This window comes from Lactuca serriola, chromosome 9 (genome assembly GCF_051521515.1).
Source record: "Lactuca serriola cultivar US96UC23 chromosome 9, Lser_US96UC23_V15, whole genome shotgun sequence".
Classification (NCBI taxonomy): domain Eukaryota; kingdom Viridiplantae; phylum Streptophyta; class Magnoliopsida; order Asterales; family Asteraceae; genus Lactuca; species Lactuca serriola.
This window is the reverse complement of record NC_136416.1, coordinates 164,512,305-164,534,961: the sequence shown is the minus strand read 5'-3', so window position 1 is coordinate 164,534,961 and position 22,657 is coordinate 164,512,305. Positions and strand designations below refer to the sequence as shown.

Here is a 22,657-nt window from a genome sequence, read left to right as displayed (position 1 = left end):
CCCGTATAATACACGGGTCTTTAGCATGTAATGAAATGTATGTACAAGAGAAGGATATGTTTAAGTAAAAGATTTCGTCATTTCATGCTCTCATTGGTTAACCTTTTCTCTATATATTTACACTTTCCAACGGTCATGTATACCCACACGATGACCTTTTTTCCTTGGACCAAATTAATTATATCCAACTTCCTAAATTATATGACGAATCTATAGTTTCTATGCTAGTTTAACATAAAACATAAAATAATAATACATTTGATAAAGTTATAACATGTTTACTCATAGTTTTTAAATTGTGATTATTCTTTTTTATTAAAGTTATAACATCTCTACGTGTCATCCCACTTCATAATAATAATAAGAATAATAGAAATAAATAAAATTGAGGACTTATTTTCTCCATCTACACCATTTTATCCGACATGAAATAAAGAAATTCATTTACAATTCCAAAACATGACAAACCATCCCCTTTGGTTTCTACATTTTACAAAATCAGTCCCTAAACATCTCTTCTGCAAATAGGGCAAGAACCACTCCTAATTAGCCACTCATCAATGCATTCTAAATGAAATACATGTCTACAAATTGGCAGCTGTCTTCCCTCTTCTCTGTTCTTGAAGCCCCACAAACAAATCGCACAGCTGCTCTCATGGCTTCCATTTCTTTCAATCTCCTCGCAAGAGTTCTTGAAAATGCATCTGGGTAATTTGTTTATTGAATCTTTGCATAACCCTTTTGAAACATTGTTCTCAAACCCATCGAAAATATCCACAAAAGTTGCTTCAACTCCATTAATCTGTACAATTCCATTAACAGATCTTTTAGAAATCGAGAAAAGTAACCTGCAAAAATCTTGATATGATTATGAGAAAAAGCTTGACTCACTTGCCACATGTAGGCTTTGAGCAAAGCAGGACCTACCCATTCGGTAAAGATTTGTCCATTTACAAGACTACGCAACAATGATACCTGAAACCACGGCGCATGTTAGATGTTAGGTTTTAGAAGATTGAAGAATTAAGGTGGGTTGAATGAGGGATTTGAATTGAATAACCTTGGAGAATGGTTCGCCATCAACAATCATATCCATGAGCTGCAACGCTGTAATGGCGCCTGTGATTGAACCCACACAAGCTCCACGGGCTAACCCTGTTTCTGTAGTCGACCCTTTGATTGCTCCCGTTATTGTTCCCACTATTGCTCCTCCTGAAATCCATGGAATTACGTTTCATATACATTCATCATGTAACACCTACCAAGTGTTCGACGTAATGTCAAGTGCAAATTCCGAGTTTCCCTTTCGAACCCATTTCTTATTTTATCACCAAACAACAAACACGAAAGATACCGGTGAAGAAGAAGAAAAAAGAAGAAGAAGAAGAAACATACCGAGAGCAACGATGCAAGTGATGGCAGCCATTAAAACTCTGTTGAGAGCTTTGAAGAAAAACCAAAATGCAGAATCAGCCATTGATACAATGGTTAATTTGTATGCACCCAAATGGATATAGGAGGTTGGAGAGACGTAAGGAATAGCTAAAGTGATTGAATTAGGGTTTGAAGAACACAATTGACTGCATTTATAGAAGATAAAACAGAGGAGAATGCATTTATGGATGGATTCAGAAAGCTACGTAGCTCTCCACTTGCCTTACATGCAGGATGTATCTACAGTTTCGTTTAATTAAAAGAATTTCTGTTATTGTTTATTTGTTGAAGATTTTTTTCAATGGGCCGAAATGGCAACAAATCAAACTTTTCCTATTTTTAATAATACGTTTAAACTAATTTATTGTTACTTATTTATACATGATACATGCATCTCGAATATATAAGCGGGTTTTTAAATATATATTTTTGAAGCTATTAATTGCAAACTAAAAGTCAGAATCATAATTCAGATATTTACATTAGTTAATAATAAGAAGTCAGATATTTATATATATAAGTTTAAATACTTGTGTGTGTATTAAATAAGTTGATTAAAAGAATAAAACGGAGAGAGTAAACATTAAAGAACTTTAAAATGATATTTTTTTAATTGGCTTTAATTGAAATAGGAAATAAGTAGATAGGAATATTGTATAAAACGACAAAAAGATAGTCATAAGTCATCAAATTCCAAAGACCATTTTGTATACAGTATTTAGATGTTATAAAAATGCTAATTAAATTAAGAGTTTTAGTGTCAATGGATCTTTAGTTGGGAGAAAGAATTCAAAATTTTCTATTGTAAAAGAGAAATTAAATATCTTGTTACTACACATCTTAAATATTGATACGCTGTAACAAAAATATATTAAAATACTAATATTTTCATTACATACCACATATGTCATAATATAGGTAAGAAAATATATAGAAAAAATTATAGAAAGATATTTAATTTATCATTGTAAAACGTTACAAAAGAATGCTTTATATAGGGCTAAATTTTGAAACTTGTTTAGCTGTTAAAGATGATTTTGGAAATTTTAAACATATATATAATTAGAACAATATGGGTATTTCGAAATTTTTACAGTTGCTAAATGAAACAACATATATTTAAAATGAGATAGCGTTTTAGTTTCCCTAAATAAGAGATTTAAAGATGAGTGAAAATATTAGATAGGGGCCGTTTGTTTCACATCTTAATGATCCCGTTAAGAGGTTGGATCTGGATCACTCAGATTCATAGTATTTCGTTTGAAATTTTTTTACACTCTTAATCAGTCAGATGTGGCAAAAAAGAGTTGGATCAATAAGACTTTCGCCTGCTATCCTTGCGGTAATAACAAAATATAGATGAAAGTGGGTCCAAACCCGAACCTGGGAAACCTGAAAACTGGAATTGATAATTTATAAGAACCGAAAACCGGACCGGTATATTGGAATCGGTTCCGGGCATCAAACCAGTTAAAGTGGGTATGGAACCGGATTCGTGTATTAGACCCAAAAATAACCAAAAATCCGGAAATGAAACCGAAAACCCAAAAATAGAACTAAAAATCCATTTTGGAACAAAAGGAAAAAGCAATACGATGGAAAAAAAATGAATCAAAGTGTACATTTGCTTAACATTATTAATTTACATTTTGGAACTAAAGAAAAAAGCAATATGTTAACATTAATGTACTTGTTATTAACGTGACATTCTTTACAGGGGATCGAATTTGAGTTTTTGACAAACCTTCCAAACTAGAGAAATTGGAATTTTGGGGATATGATTAAATGAAGATAATTAATCTAATTGAAATAAAATGAATCAAAGAATGAGACTTGGTAAAGGATACGTAGCAATTGCACTGGACCTTTTTTTTAGTAGTCGATATCGGTTCTGGTTTATCTCAGTAGGCGTATGTTATTGTGTAACCCTTCAAATTTGGTTCAAGACCCACTAAACCAATTTCGTTTTTTTTCCCTACAAATCTGATTCTAAAACCTGGAATACCTGGACCCATTTGACCCGGTCTCATATTACCTGAAACCCGGATAAGGCTAATTTTTAAATCCAATACTCAGACCATTTAAACATTTTCTGGTTATCCCGATTCCAATTCTAGTCTAATTTTCTAGTTTTATAACTCATCCCTACAACGAAACATGTCCGCCTCTTTTTTTTCTTCCTCTTCCTACTCATTAAACACTCTCCTCCCTTATTCTCCCTCTTCTTAGGCGACTACACCTTCTCCCTGCCCGCCTCCGACAACGTCGCTCTTCCTCCGCCTTCGCTTCCTCACTCTTCATCGGTAATTTTTTGTTCTTTTTTCTTTTTGGTCAACTTTTCCAGCCCTAAGAGCCTATCCTGCTCGATTTGTATGACACTAGTGTTCTATCTGTGTTATTGTTCCTTGATTTTTTAGGTTTATGTGAAATCAAAGTTTTTGCTTTGTTCTTGTTGCTATATATGTGTTTGAAAATTTGAAAATAACAAATGTGTTTGCGTTTGCTTGAAAATCTGGAATTATGTGTTTATATTGAAAATATGGCATTGTTCTTGATGTTTAATTCTATTGACTATTGCAGATGATTATTTATGTTTATGAAATATGAAAATAGCATTGAAATTGATTGGGTATTTATTGGGAGTGTGAGAAATCACTTTGTCCAGGCCATCAAGTGTCCGGTCTTGATAATCAAGAAACCTAAAACCTCTTGTGCAACCTCTTGAAGTTGTAGTTTATGCATCAACGTTTTTATGATGTTTATGGTTTTTGTTTTATGTTCATAGTGTTTGTTACTTTTAAGGCATTGAGCTCATGTACATAGTGAAATATTTGTGGTCTCAAAGTTTGAATTGTTTCAATTACACGGCACAAAAGAGGCCTAAAATTAATTGGAAACATTAAAAGGTTAAAATAGTCATTTTCATCATTAAGAGCCAGATATTCAGATGTCTAACCGAATATCAATTTATCATTCATGTAGAGATTCATATAGAACCTTTATATTATTCAAATACGAATCATTCATATGCTACCAAACAACCATATAGTTGGGAACACACGAATGTGAGAAGTGTCATTAAAGTTATTTATTTGTTATATATAGAAGATATAAATTAACAAAAATGATTAAATATAGTAAGAAATAAAAATATAATATATACTATGCCAATGTTATGATGGAAAAAAGGGAACGTTGACAGCTTTGAGCTAAGGTGAAGAGGGGGGGGGGGTGTTAAACAAATTGAAAAACCAAGGAAGCAACTTTGGGCCAAAACTATGCTGCTTAATTCCAACAATAGACCGTGGCCCACCCACCATCACCTGCAAAAAACACACACGATAGAGATACATAAATCGTATGAGGTGACATGCGTTGTTCCATCCCCCAACTTTATATATACCCCATCGATATGAGGTACCCACAAATAACACAACAATATCTCATTCTCTCTAAGGCTCTCATACATTCTCTTGTATACACTCATAGCTCGAGTGTCGAAGTGTAATAGAACACCCAAAAATTAAATCTGACCAATGTTTCAATTTGTGATCAACATGTCGTGGAGCACCTCTCATAAAGAAGATCCCAACTCTCAATCTATCCTTCCTTAGACCTTCCCTCCAGGACTTGTTGTTGGGACATATGTGAAATTAGGAGTAGTGAAAGTTTAATATGGGACATATGTGGAATTATGAGTAGCTCTGTTGTATCAAGTGTTGTTCTTCCTTCTTTAGGCCGAGAATTCAAGTCTTATCTGATACATATGTGAAATCATAAGTAGTTATGAGTAGATTAGATTTGTTGCTTCAAAAAAAAAAAAATTACAAAACTCCATCATTTCAGCAATGTATTTGTAATGTTGACTTTGATCTAACTTTTTACTAGTTTTTATAAAATTCCGATTGTTCATAAAAAGTTATAAATATAGCGTTATAGTTGCACGTGTTACTTTGCCCTTGCTCTTTCATTGTATCTAGTCATATTCTACTTAGACTAAAACAATCAACATTATATTCTGACTACAACTCGTATTATTAATCGTATCCAAAACAGAGTTTCAACACGAAATAATATATCTAGGCCTAATTTATTAAATTCGAATTGGATTGATCACTTATTTGTGGTCTCAATGTTTAATGGTTTGTGGTTGGTCGTATTCCAAATCCTAATGTTTGAGCCGAGCAACTTTCACATGTTATTTGTCACCAAAGTAATCATTTATCAATCACGTGCTATACACGTATGTAAATACACTAAACATGCCATAAACGGTACTATAAATCTACCAATACCTAACTATAAATCTATAATAAATACAAAATAATCTTGATATTTCCACTAGTTTGATCGATCCACATAAGGTGCAATATATTTGAAGCTATCATAGTACAAGTTAATAAAACATATATTTTAAGTGGATATATTTCAGGTGGATGAATCAATTTGTTAAATGAAAATATTACTTATGCTTAAAGCTTAAGATAATTGTGTAACGAGAAATTAAATATCCTCCTATATTTTATTTCTACTTATCTTCCTACCATATCAAATGTTGATATGTGTCATATTTATTGACATATTTAATGAAATTGATTTAAATTGTGTCAACTTGAATAAAATGTAGGATGATTTTTAATTTCTCTTGTGTATATGTTTGCTATGAATTAAAACGAGGAAACACTTAAAACGTTTGTTCAAAACATAACTTTTATAATCATATTACTAAACTACTAACGAAATTACCAATGTTCAACTCTTTTTGTTTTCAAAATTGCAAATTATTTACTTTAATAGCCTTTTGTAACATGATAAAAAGTACAATCAAAATAAATATGTTCACTGCCGTTCTAAAAAACAATCAAAATAAATACGTGTTGTAGAAGTTATTTTATCCTAAAACAGTGTGCAAAACAGGGGCTAACGAAGGTTGTAGGGTACAAAAGAGATGAAAATTCTGTGGGCTTGACATGGGCCTACAATTAATGCCTTTAATTCTACATTAATGTTATGACACCTACACTATATCTTATTATGTTGTAACAAAGATTTTGGTCAGTATGGTTTATTATTTTCATCATTGTCCTATTACTCTATTAGTAGTCTTTTTTGTAGTTAAAAAAATAATAGCTGAACTCTATCGACGATGAGTTTCGATATGTCGACCAAATATATTTTAAAAAATAATAGCTCAAATCGAGTGGAATTCCAATCACTCGATCAAGGCTCGATTTCTTCAAAGCGTTGTTAAACTATCAAATATATGTAGTTTATGTAAGACAAATGATTAATGTGATAAACATTTCTTTTTTCATAAACATCATTATTCAAAAAATAAAATAAAATATTTAAACAGTCCTACTTTTTTTTAAGATATTTTTTTTCAAGATTAATAACACTTCATTATAAACGTATAATGAATGAGAAGTCAAATGAGTAAGTAGTTGTGTCGCTAAGTCTTTTTGAAATGTAATTTTTTTGAAAACTACATCCATAGAACTCTATCAAAAGAAATGTTATTTTGCGAACAAAAACATACGTATTTATTTATAGTATTTATTTAGAATGATGATCTTTTCCTAAAATATAAATAATTTATTTTTCACTTTAGAAATTAACCTTCAAATTTTGTAAAAGTATAGTTGGTCTACCGTCTATGTACAAAATAATAATAATAATAATAATAATAATAATAATAATAATAATAATAATAAATAAAAAATAATAATAACTTGAATATTTATTTTTATATAATTTTACAACTCAACATTTAGATTCCATCATTAATCTAATTCATTTCATTTTATACATTGAATGATAGAATTATAGATGAGTTGTTATTTCTTTGAAAATAAAATAAATCAAGAGTGAATTTTTTTCAATCCGGTAATTGGTTGGCTAAAATGGAAGGAAAATCACAGACTTGATTTTAAAAAATTGCCTAAAACATGAAAGAGAAATTCTATGAAGGCACTACATTTTTTATTTTATTTTTTAATCCGAAAAACATTATTTTATTTTTCTTTTATAAAAGTCATTGTCATTTATAAATGTTTAAAAAAAAGTTTTTTTTGACAAGCTTTAGCGCCGTAGTAAGTTAAGTTTTATATTTTTAAAAGTCAATGATTTATTATTATTATTATTATTATTAATTTTTTCTAGTTTCATTTTGTAATGTTTTTATAACGTTTTAATTTTATATTGATATTTTTTGTTTTTTTAAATCGTGTTTATTTTTAATGGCATGATACATAGTATGTTTATATTTCTTGTTATATAATTAGATAAAGGTTATGTTTTGCGTACTAGCTGAATAGCTAACTGTTAAATAAAAGCTAGCTGATAACTGAAATGCTGACTGATAAAAAATGACGTTTGCTAAAATTAGCTGAAAGATATAAAATTACAGAAAGTAACATTTAAAAGAATGTGTTTCTAAAATTAGTTAATGGGTATATTTGGAATTTTTTTAAAAAGCTCCTAAAAAGCTAGTCTAAGTAGCTTTTTAAAAAGCTAGCTTAAAAGTTACTTTTTAACTTACCAAAATGACAACATAAAAAAGCTCGAAAAAAAGCTAGTTTATCAGCTAGCTGTGGCGCGCCAAATACAGCCAAAATCCGTATTTGTTCTTGCTTCCCTCTTCCCTACCTAGTTTCATGCTTTAGGGGTGGGGGTTCCTCTGTAACATCCCAAAATAGCAGAAGTAGAGTTGAAAGGCTAAAAGTGTAAGTGTGAGAGGGAAACTCGGCGAGTCCATGAGTGGACTCGGCGAGTAGGGTCGCAACTCAGATCGCGTGTTAAGTGACCAACTCGGCGAGTAGCATGGGTGGACTCGGCGAGTTGGTGCTGAGTGGAGAAAACCCTAATTTCGGAGGTTGAGCCCTATATAAAGAACATAACACTTCTTCCCCAGCCTCTTTACCTTCCCTTTGAGTTCCAAAAACCCTAAATTCGTGTGAGCCTTCCTTGGTGAGAGATTAAAGCCTTGGAGGAGGTAATCTTGGAAGGAAATTGAAGAGCAAGAAGAGTGGAGCAAGGGGCTTTGCTGAGAATTGGTTCATTCATCAGTGGAAGCCTTCATTTGAGGTAATAATCTTCTGTTTGAGCTTTTGTGCATCTAGATCTATCTTTTGTGGGGGTTTTGGGGCAAAAATGAGGTCCATCTCAAGTTTGGTGTAAGATCTGAGGTTGCTACCTCAGATCTAGGTTGTTAATGATCCAGAAAGCCATAAAGTCTATGCTCAAGAGTTGTTGGTGAAGTTCTTTTGTCCTAAACCCTAGCCCTAGAGTGTAAAATGCCTAGATCTCTTTGGATTCACGTAAAGTTTGCCACTTTACGTGATGGATGGCTTGTAGAAGGTTAGATCTATGGTTTAGAGCTTCTACATGGCTTGGAAACCCTCTGTATGGTTTCGGATCTAGAGGTACTCGGCGAGTCACAAGGGTGTACTCGGCGAGTTGCTTTAAGATAGGCTGGAACTCGACGAGTTGGATGAACAACTCGGAGAGTTGGATGAAGATGGGCAGGAACTCGGCGAGTTGGTTGCAGATAGCCTTGGACTCGACGAGTCTGTTCTTGGACTCGGTGAGTCTGGTCGTGAGGTCCTAGCCTTTCTTCTGGTTGAGCTGTGAATTAGTGAGTCAAGGGATGATTCGGTGAATCGAGTGTGAAAGGACTCAGGGTTGTGGAACTCGGCGAGTCTCGGGGTGACTCGGCGAGTTGAGTCGCAGATTGGGGAAGTTTTGTACATGGGGACTCGGTGAGTCATCGGGTTGACTTGGCGTGTAGAGTCAGTCAGGGGTTGACTTTGACTTTGACTTTGACCAAGGGTTGACCAATTGATTTCCAGGGGCATTTTGGTAATTGTTGGCTTTTGTTTTGAGTTCGGTGTTTTGGTGTTGGCCAGTGTTGGAGATCGTATCAGTGGTCGGAGCAGCTTGGGTTTATCTGTTCAGTCGGCAGTTGCGAGGTGAGTTATCCTCACTATATCGACAGGGTCTACGGCACCAAGGCCGGCCTCTTATCGGATTGGGATCCGAGTATCGCTGTTATGATATTGCTTGTTGTGTTGCATCCTGGTAGTTAGGATGGTATATGTTAGAGACCTGGTTAAGGTCGGTATCCTGGTTAGGATGATGCTATGCTATGCGATCTGCTAGATCGTTTGATTAGATGTGAATTGCTTTATGATTGAATGTTTATGTGCACATGGTTGTTGGACTGGGGTTGGGTTGAGGCGGGTCCTGCTTTGTGTTGTAGGCGAACATACCCAGGGCGGACCGATTATCCCGAAGGCCCAGCGAGCGGTCCGGATAGGCTGTAGGCCCCAAGAGGGCCGACCAGACATGCCGAGGCTCGGAGAGTGGACCAGGCTGACTGAAGGCCCAGTGCGGGCAGACCAGTCATACTGTAGACTCAGGGAGTGGACCAGGTGGATTGAAGGCCCGATGCGGGCGGACCAATCACATTGTAGACTCGGTGGATGTGGTTAGACTCGGAGGGTGGACCAGGTGGACTGAAGGCCGGTGCGGCCGACCAGCCACCCAGTAGACCCGAAGTGCATGGCTGTTTTGTGTTCTGTTATGTTATGGCATGTTATGCGTGTATGGTATATGTGGTTGGTATTTTGGGGATATCTCACTAAGCTTTCGGGCTTACAATTTTGGTTTAATGTTTTCAGGTTCTTCAGGAGATCGTGGTAAGGAAAAGGTGTGATCGTACCGCTCCTCATGATTATGTTTTATGATGTGGTTCTGGGAAAACTCTGATAATAATTGTATTGAAAACCTTTTTGTAATAACTAAATGAAACCAGGTTGTTTTTGAAAAGTTCAAATTGGTTGGGATTTTATGGTCGTTACATCCTCTTTCTCCTTCTTAATAAAATTTGCATGATACTTAGTATTTCTATATTTCTTTTTATATAGTTGGATTAAATGACTCAATTAGTTAGAAGAAAACAATAAAATAAATATGACATTTACTTGTTATTTTATACTAATCATGTGCATTTTAATAAGATACCAAAGATATACATTTGACCATAATAAATATTATATAATTTTAATAAGAATTTCCTAACATATTTCGAAGGGCGTGTGTATATATATACTAGAATTTATATTATATGTACTTCATATTATGCTAGTTAGAACAATACCTTGGAAAAGTGATATTTGCATGTATAATAGAGTATAATAGAGAAAACATATGTCCAAGGTATTTAGGGTTGCATGTACACCTTAGGAGTGTTAGAATGCTTAAAACCCTTCAGTGCCATCATGTCTGAAGTTGCTCCAAAGTGATGTTGAGCCATGAAGGCGATGTTGCTCCATCATGAAGGGAAGTTGCGCCATGGAGGAAATGTTGCGCCATCATGGACCATCTTGGTACACGATGCACCATCTTGATTCTTTTTCGTGCCATATTGATCCATGTATGCTTAGAAGATGATGATGATGCTCAAGAAATACACCATGTTGTGCCACCATGATGGATGTTGGGCCATTAGTGATCATGATGCTCCACCTGTGCATCATGTTGCTCTAATATGGTAAAGGTGGTCCATCATGTGTGTTGCTGATGATCATGGGTTTTATGGCATGAAAGAATGTTCTAGAAGATAATGCATGGCAGAATGTGATAGGTTCTCACCTTTCATAGGACTATGGGCCAATGGGCTTGGCCCATTAGGGTTTTAGGTATGATCCTTCAACTATAAATAGGGATGCGTACTTGGTCATTTTGTGTCATGTATCTCGTATCCTTAGTGAGTAGGACAAATCTCATGTGATTTGTATTTGTAACCTATTGTTAAGAACTCTAAAATAAAGAATACTCTCTCCGTCCTGTGGACATAGGTCACCTTGACCAAACCACGTAAATATTGTGTCTTTGTGTGCTTTTAGTTTTTCTTGTTATCCGCATTACTTCCTAACAAGGGTCATGAGAACTTGGCAAGTGACATCAGATTTGTTATGAGTCTTGACAAGTATCGTCTGATATCCTAACAGTAGTGGACGTGGATCTGGTTGTAGTAACGCATTCATATAATATTGGTTCATCACAACGATGAAGATAGTGTCATCGTCATCATCGTTGCGTGGTTGGGAACGAATCGAACTGATCTATTTTTTTGAAGATATTGAAAGTTTATGAAATATAGAGAAAGAAAAGAAAGATATAATTAAAAACAAGGTAATAGTATATAGTTATAAATATATATATATATATATATATATATATATATATATATATATATATATATATATATATAAAAGAAATTTGATCGTTCAAACGGTTAAGTTTAGAAGAGTAAAGAAAAAACACAGAAATCGCTACTATCATCACAGGACACCACATGACGGCAAGGGGAGGGGGGAGGGGGGGGGTTGCTCACCTTGTTACAGTGTCGTTAAGGCATGATCACAACACTGATGGGTGGCAATGGACCCGTACTCAGCTGCCTAAGCTATGTAAAGGATAGCCGCTGCCACACAAAATTAATGGAAATGTCCACATGTTCTTCCTTCATCTAAAGATTAATAAATACAAGACTCATTCAGATATACCACACAAACTACAACAATTAAGGAACCTATTATTATTCACCCCAACATACTCGCGGCGTAACTACACTATGTGAAGTTGTGTCTTAGAACTTAGATTTTTTTTAATTGTAATAGATGGTATATGTGAAAAAAATAGGAACTATTTTATTATTTATAAAAAGACTACGTAATAATCTTTGAAAAAAAAATATGAATGAGCCTATATTTTTTAAACACACTAATCATTTATGATAATCCAATATCTCAATATATTCTAATCCATTTAAAGTTAAACAAAAGAAAAATAAAAATGCTACATACGAATTACGATTCATCGACATTTCTGACCGCGTTGGGTTCAATTGTAAGAGCTTTGTTATAATTATCAAATTGATGTTTAAATATTTTGAAGGCATACAATCCCACCTGCCACCGCTATTATATTTTACTCCCATATTTTTTCATTTTAAAAAACATAAAAAACCATATGACTTTTTATTCTAGATTTATCCTGATAACGTATCCAACACAATTAAAAAGAGATGACGTGGCCATGATAGAAGAAAACCAAATGTTTTCTTTTATATATATATATATATATATATATATATATATATATATATATATATATATATATATATAAGGAATAGTTATACGGAAAAATAAAAAACCTTAAAAAGACCCTAAAAATCATAAAAATGCATAAAAAAAATACTTGGAGATCACAAATATTTTTTTTTGACTTTATAGAGAGAGAGAGAGAGAGAGAGAGAGAGAGAGTTAGGTTCAAATGTTTTCACTATCTATTGTGTGCATGTATGATTGATTATGGAGCAATCATTTTAGTTATTTTAATAAAGTAATTAATGCATATTAAATGCTAAAGATGTAATTAATATCCATTATATCTTCAACATGTAATATGCATTAATTAATTTCTTAAAATAACTAAAATGATTGGTCCAGAATCAATCATAAATGCACACAATAGATAGTGAAAACAAAATAACCTAACCCTATATATATATATATATATATATATATATATATATATATATATATATATATATATATGGCTGGGTTATTTTGTTTTTTGCATTTATTGTATACTAGAATGCACCAATAGGAATTTAGTTAATTAAATAATTATTTAATTAAATAAATATAGATATTAAATGATTTCCATAATTATATGTATATTAAATGATATCCATAATTATAATTTTCTTTTTATGGAAACTAATTAAATCTGTCATTAATCTCAGCAATAACATTTTCAGAATGAATTCGCATCTAGGTGTTTATATATGAGTTCGTATTTTGTTTCAGGACTCACTCGCTTAAAATACAATAAAGTTGCATGGAATATGAAGAACGAGAGTCTATTCTACTAGAATATACTCTCATTCTGCTGGAATACACTCTCATTCTTCTAGATATGAACTCATTCTGAAAGAATATTATTGTTGACATTAATGACGAATTTAATTAGTTTCCATAAAAATGAGTTGTAAGTAAGGATATCATTTAATATACATATAATTAATACTAAATTCCTATTGGTGCATTCTAGCACACAATAGATGTGAAAAACATTTGAACCTACCTCAATATATATATATATATATATATATATATATATATATATATATATATATGAAAGAGAGAGAGAGAGAGAGGGGGAGAGTTAGGTTCAAATATTTCCAATAAGTATTGTGTGTATATAATGACAAATCAAAATTTAAGAATAATTTAATAGTTAATAAATAGTAAAAGGGTATGATAGTAATCTAACACTATTTAATTATAGTAGACATTTTAAATAATTTAATATCTCCTAAAAATAGGGAAATCAGTTTAAAAATTCTTTTACACGTCTTTTTCATCTCAGTAAGCCTAACCCCTCATCTTTTTCTTTCTTCGATTTGTAGACGACCTTCCTCCTCTCTATCATGCTGCTAATTACTTTGCCAGATACCAACGACGCCTACGTGTGATATCTTCATCCACCAATGTCGCCCACCTCCAGTCCATATCTCAACTATCACGGATGCCATCTTTCATCTTCATTCAGGTCGTTTATTATCACCGATGCCGATTCGGGTGACTTTCTCAATTATCTTTTGTTTTTAGTTTAGTATTTGAAGGTTATTAATTTGCGTATTTAAGGTTTGCATTGTTATTTGATTACGTATGATGTATTTTTGATCAATTTCTTATGCAAATTTACTTTAGCAATTCTTGTTTGATAAATCATTATTTTTTTTTCGATTGTGCAAATTTTGTATATCGGATTCAATTGACAATTGTTTATTATTATAAAGCCCCACTAATTTGGAATTGACGAAATTTTTGTTTTGATGGTTTGTTTTTATGGGTGTAAGTTATCTGTGTCATATGTGTTTTCAACATGTGTTGCATACAATTGTTATTACCGATTCTAATTGCCGAACATTTGATTATATAAATTAAAAACGATGTAACGCCCCAAAAATACCGGCTAAAAATTTCATTTTTAAAACAAGTACATGACAAAACATTAAAAATAAAAGGCTCGACGATGATATCATTTCACAAAAGATACTGCGTGTCTAGAAACATTTTTATAAAACATTAAAGTGTCAGAGTACAAATTCCCAGGAGGAATCTCATGATGCGGAAAGGAAGGTGTGTGTGTGATGTACCGCTACCGCGTTGGCTCCTTCCCCTTCGAAGAAGAGGTACCTGAAACCAAAACTGAAAACTGTAAGCACGAAGCTTAGTGAGTTTCCCCCCACTATACCACATAGCATATAATCACATAACATACATATATTGTCAGACATATCTGGGTGCCCGACCTACCCCTTCGGTCCTCTTGACCGGATACTGCCTAGCATACCTGGGTGCTGGCCTCCCCTTCGGTCCTCTCGACCGGATACTGCCTAGTATATCTGAGTGTTGGCCTCCCCTTCGGTCCTCTCGACCGGATACTGGGGAACTATTTATCCCCTCTACTACTACCACATAACATGTATCACAATATCAGAATCTATCTAGCATGGTTGGGTATGACTACCCCTTCGGCCCTACCGACCGGATATCTTGGGGACTGCTCCCCCTACTGTCACTAGCACATAAACATAACACAGGTAGTAGTAATCCCTAGATGAATATCACAGAGACAATCATCTACATACAACTCCTACTGGTGGGCCGACATTGTGGCCGTAGACCCACCGCTACTGGAAGGTAACTCACCTCGACGTAGCTGCTGATCTGTGTGGGAATTAACTGCCTGCTGCTGCTGCTGCTCCGGAAATCCTCCGGCTATAATTCCCACAAAACACTCAATCAATCACTGCTAACTGTCCCTTGGGGTAAAATGACCATTTTACCCCTGACCAAGTCATAAGCCAAGGTCAGAGTCAACTTTCAGTTGACCCGACTCACCGAGTTGGCTCTCCAACTCGCCGAGTCCCTATTCAATCGGTTGACATGTATCCCGTCTCTACTCGTCGAGTTAGGCGTTGACTCGATGAATTCTCCTTCTAAACTGATGTCCAAGTCCTTCATCCTACTCGCCGAGTTGTATGAACAACTCGCCGAGTTCATCTTCATTCGATGAACACTTTATGTTGTGACTCGCCGAGTTGTATGAACAACTCTTCGAGTCTGTTCTTGATCTAAGAAGATTGCCTTGAACTCGCCGATTCAGGGCATTGACTCACCGAGTTCCTTCATGGGTGAGTTCGGCTTCCAACTCACCGAGTCCACTCAGGACTCACTACTCTACTCGACACAACGAAAAGGGGACAAACTTGGAGACTCGCGAACCGACTCGCCGAGTCTGATGAACGACTCGCCGAGTCGTTACCATGCAATTACTATATGGTCGATTCTGCTTGAATCCAGCTCATGCCATACATAGATCCGTGATCCTGGGGCTTGATTAACACGTAAAGTTTACAACTTTACGTGTATATAGACAACCATGAGGCTTTTAAGGTCCAAAATGCACCAAAAAGGGTAGATCTAGGGCTTTCATGCAATATGGTTCCAAAAAGACAGTAGATCTGAGCTCCTGGAGCTCAACCATGCCTAGATCTAAAGGTCAATCAGCTTATTACAAACCCTCAAACATACACAAGCTTGGAAATGGTTCAAAGAGGACTTTAATGGAGCTATAAGGGACAATAACCATGAAAACAAGGGGGAAAACGAGTTATACCTTAGGAAACACACTGAGATAGCTCAAAGATGCCTGACCTCCTCTTCTTCTTCTTGATATACTCTTCTTCCCACTCCAAAACTTCAAGAGGACACACCAAAAGCTTCAAACTCACAAGGAAACAAAGCTTGAACGAGATATAGGGCTCTGAGGGTGAATGGGGGCGAGATTGGGGCGGAATGAGGGTTTAAATAGGGTGCAAACCCCTGAAACTTAGGGTTTCATCCAACAGCGGTAACTCGCCGAGTCCAGAATACGGACTCGTCGAGTCGCCGACTTAAAACGTGTCCCGGGTCCCGACTCTACTCGGCGAGTCGGGCCTACAACTCGCCGAGCACAAGGCTAAGAATGCAAACACTTATACAAATTTCCACATACCAGGAATCAGGTGCTACAAACGAAGTGGGTGAAATATAGCAAAAACTTAAGGGTTATACAATCTGATGACGAATGTTTGAGAGGTTAATTAGCAATGCTTATTATTATTATTATTATTATTATTATTATTATTATTATTATTATTATTCAAGTTATTTTTTGCTGTTATATGTGTTCTTTTTTTATTGATGTAATTATAGTGTATTTTTTCATATAACTCCAAAAAGAAAGGATACAAAGTGAGTTCACCCGTTGCTAACATATATGCAAAACGACATATTTTTCATAGTTTATTATTATTTTGTAGTCATGAATGTTTTATAGGTTAGCAATATTTATTAATATCATATATGTTTTTTCACATAATGCTCTTATTATTTTTGCAGGTCATGAACAAAATATAAAAGCTTCTTATTCTCATGACAGTCATTCTGACAGAATTTGATTTCATGATAATTGTTCTGTCAGAATGTATAAAATGATTCTTAGCAATAATATTCTTATAGAATGGGTTAGTATTTTTGTTAGATTTTGTTGTTGTTTTCCTTTTTTTTTTTTACCGTTCTTAGTTTTGATATTTAAGAGTTTATTCTATGTATTCTGCAAGAATGTATTCTATGTATTATGCAAGATTGTATTCTATATATTCTATCAGAATGTATTATAGATATTCTGCCAGAATGTATTCTATGTATTCTGGCATGATGTATAAATTGATAAGAATGGTAAGTAACATGATTTTAACCATTCTTAGTTTTTGTTGCATTTGTGACAGGAATGGTCGGAAGAGTGGCTTGAAGACCTGAGGAATAAATCAAAGATTGATCACACTCACAGTTTAAGAATGTTGTTATTTTTTAAGAATTACACTTTTATTTGTTCATTAATTGTATATTTAAGAATGCTGATTTTTTATGATATTCTCTTAGAATATGTATAAATATATTAAAATGTATAAGGCTATTAGTATGTAAGAATATGTATAAATCTGTATTTAAGTTCAAATGTATATGAAATATTAAAATGTTGTTATTCTTCAACTGGGAGTTCTTACAAAAAAAAAACATTTTGACGAAATAAAATCCGTTATGTATACAAACTACGTTAAAATTAAAATTAAATTAATTAAAAAATTCAGATTTTTTAAATTAGGAGAATTAATTGTCCCTAAAAATCCTAAAATTTCTTTATATAAATGTAGTTAATTGTCCAAAATACCCTTTTGCTAATAATTGTGTGATTATATAGTACATGTTATCCCATTGTAACATCATACAATCTCAAATGATGTTCATTAATTAATTTCATCCGTTGGTCCAGATCTGTGCATTATGGCACACAATAGTTAGTAAAAACAAAATAACATAAGTCTCTCTCTCTCTCTCTCTATATATATATATATATATATATATATATATATATATATATATATATATATATATATATATATATATATATATATATATATATATATATATATAGGTTTAGGTTCTATTAAAAACAAAAAAAAACCCTAAAAATCATAAAAATGCTTAAAAAAATATTTAGAGATCACAATTTTTTTATTCTATATTATTTAAAACCTATGTAAATTCATTGAAATTTTATTTGAAAAAAAAACCCCAAAAAAGTAAATAAAATAATAAATAATAAATCGAATTTTTAATTTTTTTTCCAGAGAATTTATAAAAAAAATTGTGATATCCAATAATATAAAGTCAAAAAAATATTTGTGATCTCCAAGTATTATTTTTATGCATTTTAGGTTCTTTTTAGGGTTTTTTTTTTTTTCTTCTTCCGTATAACCCTTCCCTATATATATATATATATATATATATATATATATATATATATATATATATATATATATATATATATATATATATATATATATATATATATATATATATATATATATATAATTAAAAGAAACATTAATATAAAAATATTACTATAATTAAATGTGAAATACATTAATTGTAAGAATATTTCTTATTGAAAAATATTAAATGCATTAATTATGAAAATATTTTCTACGATTAATACATTTTGTATTTATACATGATAGGGGTGGCAAATCGTGTCATCATGTCGTGCTTTTGTCTGACACGACACGACACGACGAAGTTTTAAGTAACACGAATACGATACGATACGATGTTATGTTTTTTTTTTAATTAACATGAAAACGAACCAATTAAAAAACGAAAAACACGACACGACAAAAATAAATTAAAATAAAAATTAGTTTATTTAATTAATACTTAATCATATATAACACGACACGACAAACACGAAAAACACGACATACAAATGATAAATCGTGTCAATTTCGTGTCGAATTTTGAACACGAACACGATACGGCACGACATTATGTTTTTTACACTTGACACGAACACGAATTCTAATTTCAATTCCGTCTCAATTCCGTTTCGTATCATGTATTTTTGTCGTGTCGTGTCATCAATTACCACCATTAAATTATGATAATATTTCTTATAATTAATGTATCTTATATATATACTCTTAGGAAACATGTTAAAAAATCTCATTTTAATATGTTTCTCGTATATTTCTACAAATCATATACATCATATAATAAAATTGAATTGTCATTTTTCTTAAGTTAATTGCATCCCATAATATCTCGTATTTGTAGATATACATCGTATAATATAATTGAATTGTCATTTTTCTTAAGTTAATTGCATCCCCATAATATCTCGAATATTTGTTAATTAAGTAAATAACTAAATAGTGAATAAATTACTTTTTGTCTTCACATTATATCATTAAAATCTCGAAAATAAAAATGATGAATTTGTTCTGCAACCAAAACTTAACATGAATAATACTAACTAAAACAAATCGTAACATTTTTCTCGAATGTCTTTATTTGCTATATTTAGTCTCTATCAATGAGATATTGCTTATTTTGTTCGATGAAACGGTTGACTTCTTAAAGAAAAAATATACATTTAAATACAAGGTAGACCAGAAAACCAAAATCTTATAGGAATTCAAACAATTGCGTTTAAGACGAAAACAACCAAAAAAAAAAATATCCGTTTAGATGAAAAGCACAAAATTATATAGGAATTTGAGATCCGGTTTTATGAAATCAACAACCAAAATCGTTGTTGCAGGACTTCAGAGAGGCGGGGTGATGATGTACCCGGAGTTCGGTAATACAAAGTCTCCAGAGTTCATGGGTGACGAGGACCCGATTATCACTTTGAGATGGATATCTGATTTGAAGGGATGTTTCTACACATGTTCGTGTCCCGATGACCATAGTGTGAAATTTGTGCTGAATCTTCTTTGCTTGGGTGGGTGCAAAGGTGTAACATCCGAATTTTGAAACAAATTTTTTTATTTTCAATTAACTAAAAACATAGTTCATAAAAAATCATCTCAAGAAAATCACAAGTATCAAATACAAATCATCATCATAATATCAAAGTGTCCCAAAATATCCGGAATCATTAACTGTAGGCAAATGTGTACAATCAAGCCTAAGCCTTCCCGCGATCATCAGAAACACCTGAAACACATTTAATCAACAACTGTAAACACGAAACTTAGTGAGTTCCCCAATATACTACATACAACACAACAAGAAATAAACAGCTAAATTATCAACAAACTTCGAGTCCACCAGAAGTCTCAGTAGACAGACAACACACCCTGTGGATTATCAACAAATCCCTGAGACTACCCGAAGTCTCAGCACACAATAACAACAAATAGACCCAGTTAGTCAACACATATATTCATTCACACGGGTAAGTATAGTGAGAATACACACCTAGCACATAAGAATGATAAATCTCACACCTGAACTGCCGGTACTAGATTCCTCCTATTAATCACATCAATTAACCATAATTAACAATTAAGGTAATTACTCTAAGGGGTCGTTTGATATAGGTTCTAACCGGGTCCAAAGAGAGATTGGGTCCAAAAAAAGACAATTGGCATGTTTGATAATGATTTAAAAGTCAAGGACTCAGTCCAAGGTTTTCATCAGATTCAGTCCCCCCTTTTCTATTGATGGACCGAGAAGAAAAGTATACAATTCCCGCTTTGCCTTCGTTGGAGTTTGCTCCCCCTTCTGTCATTGTCGACACATCACTCTCCTCCACGTACCCAACACAACGATTCTCCTCCATTTACCCAGTGACGCATCCTTGAATCAACATACTCCATCGCAGGTTATCCATCGCCGACCTTATCCTCCATCTCTGCCGGTAAGGCCTACAATCCATTTCTGATCCCCTTTATCTCTGATCCTCGTAATATTTAAACTTTTTCATTCGTTTATTGCAATCGATTTTTGTAGGGTCTGTAATCAATTTATGCAATTGATTTCATTTCATTTTTGTCTCCGTTAATCTCTTATTTGCTTCATGCTCTGTTTGTGTTTAGAACTAGATATGTTTTCAATTAAATGTGCTTAAAATCAGTTATGCCTTCTATGTGTTCGAAAAAATGCCCCTGTTATTTATGCCTTCATCGTATCTATTTGTTTAGAGGCACACAACTTTATTTATTATATTTGAAGAATATGATATGATATGTCTATAGCCAAACCATTCGGTGGTGAGAATGAAGGATTTTTTTGTTGTGAAAGAGACTGCATTTTCAGCCAAACGCAATCAAGATTTAAGCATCTTTGATGAACATTGTGGAAAAAAGGGAAAGGAATATGCATCTTTGTTGTCAAATATGGTTGATGGTGTCCAAAAGAAACCAAGAAGTTATCAATCACATAATGAACCCACAACACATATATATTGTATATTGTAGATTAATGGTTCTTTGTATTGAAAAATGCTTGTATACATCTTTTTTGAAGAATGGTTGTAAATTACATCATTTTGTAAATTATATCATCTTGTTTTGAAGTATTCAGTCAATTTCATTCTTATTTTTGAATATTTTTATAAAAATGTAATGTTATAAATTAAATGATAAAGCATAAAGAAATTATTATAAAAAATGTTGTTTGCGGGTAATATAGTAATTTTGCACAATCAGTCAGATGCAAAATCAAACAACAAGTTTCAGTCAGAAGTTAACTCAGTCAGAACTTCTAATCGAGTCAGCTTCTAATTCAGTCAGCTCTGAGCCAGTTAGCATCTATCAAACGATCCCTAACTCAACTAGTCCAATACCAAACTAGTCCTCAATTGGGAAAAAGATTGTTTTGCCCCTTCCATGTCCAACCCTCATAGTTGACTAAAAGTCAAAAGGTCAAAAGTCAAACCCTTGTTGACTTACGCATGGTGTACCACAGATCCACACATGACACAGAGCACCATGTTGTTTACGAGATCAAAACAGGTTACGCTGGGTGTTAGGCATGTCAAACCCAACAAATAATAGGGGTACAACAGACTCCAAATACACTGGTTTAATGCACTAAAACGTAGTACAAGGCAAGCAGGTTCGAACCAAAGAGACACGAGATAAAAGTCTATACCTCTTTGCGCAAGGTACTTTGGTCACAAAGGGGGATTTGTTTGCAAAAGTCAAATAATGAAAATAACAATCTACTTTAAAACATGCACAAAATGAAATAGATTTGTAAACAAGTTGTAAAAGTGTTTCTAGTTCTAGTTCTCAATGTTGTTGTTTAACTTGATTATGACTTGATGTAATTCAAGATTGCTATTCTAAGTTGGTACTGAAATATATTAACACGCTCTAATACCTCTCGCTTGCCAAATTATCTAACCAAAAGATGCTCTTTGACTAGACCTATCTTTACTAATTCAACCTAAACACGCTCTTAGATTGTATCGAAAAACTGCATAAAGTTTTGTACAAGCTTCCCAACAATGTTCATTTCTTCTCGTACGCTCGGAAGTGTGAAAACATGTGAAAAATGTTCTACAATAAGAAAACCTATTGTTTGTTACCAATCATTAACTTTATAGAACGATTAGGTGCCCTAAAAGTTAATTAACTGCACAAAAATTCAATTCATGAAAGTGGTCAATCAAACACAAATCAAATTTAAGGGTTCTAGTTTAAACAAAAACATAATCACTAGAATAGAATCACAAACAAACATCAAAT

General features: G+C 33.1%; 1 protein-coding gene across 2 annotated transcripts; it reads right to left on the bottom strand.

Moving 5' to 3' along the window:
* Nucleotides 1–376: 376 nt before the first annotated feature.
* Nucleotides 377–1,673, bottom strand: LOC145077037 (NEP1-interacting protein-like 1). Of its 2 annotated transcripts, none has more exons than XM_079022819.1 (4): nucleotides 1,396–1,673; nucleotides 1,061–1,212; nucleotides 928–975; nucleotides 377–802 (listed from the first exon to the last, which is right to left on the bottom strand). In XM_079022819.1, exons 1-4 carry the CDS (start codon nucleotides 1,475–1,477, stop codon nucleotides 506–508), a joined length of 579 nt encoding a protein of 192 aa, XP_078878945.1. In that variant the 5' UTR covers nucleotides 1,478–1,673; the 3' UTR covers nucleotides 377–505. The 2 variants fall into 2 exon arrangements, with proteins under 2 accessions (XP_078878945.1, XP_078878944.1); XM_079022818.1 differs by having other exon boundaries at nucleotides 892–975; nucleotides 1,396–1,660.
* Nucleotides 1,674–22,657: the final 20,984 nt, after the last annotated feature.

What these genes read in the sequence shown, in the direction of transcription:
- LOC145077037 (XM_079022818.1), bottom strand. Translation starts at nt 1,477, where the DNA reads ATGGCTGATTCTGCATTTTGGTTTTTCTTCAAAGCTCTCAACAGAGTT. An exon ending in ATGGCGAACCATTCTCCAAG is followed by an intron (nt 976 to 1,060) that starts GTTATTCAATTC and finishes CCGTGGTTTCAG; the next exon opens with GTATCATTGTTGCGTAGTCT. An exon ending in TCAAAGCCTACATGTGGCAA is followed by an intron (nt 803 to 891) that starts GTGAGTCAAGCT and finishes GGAATTGTACAG; the next exon opens with ATTAATGGAGTTGAAGCAAC.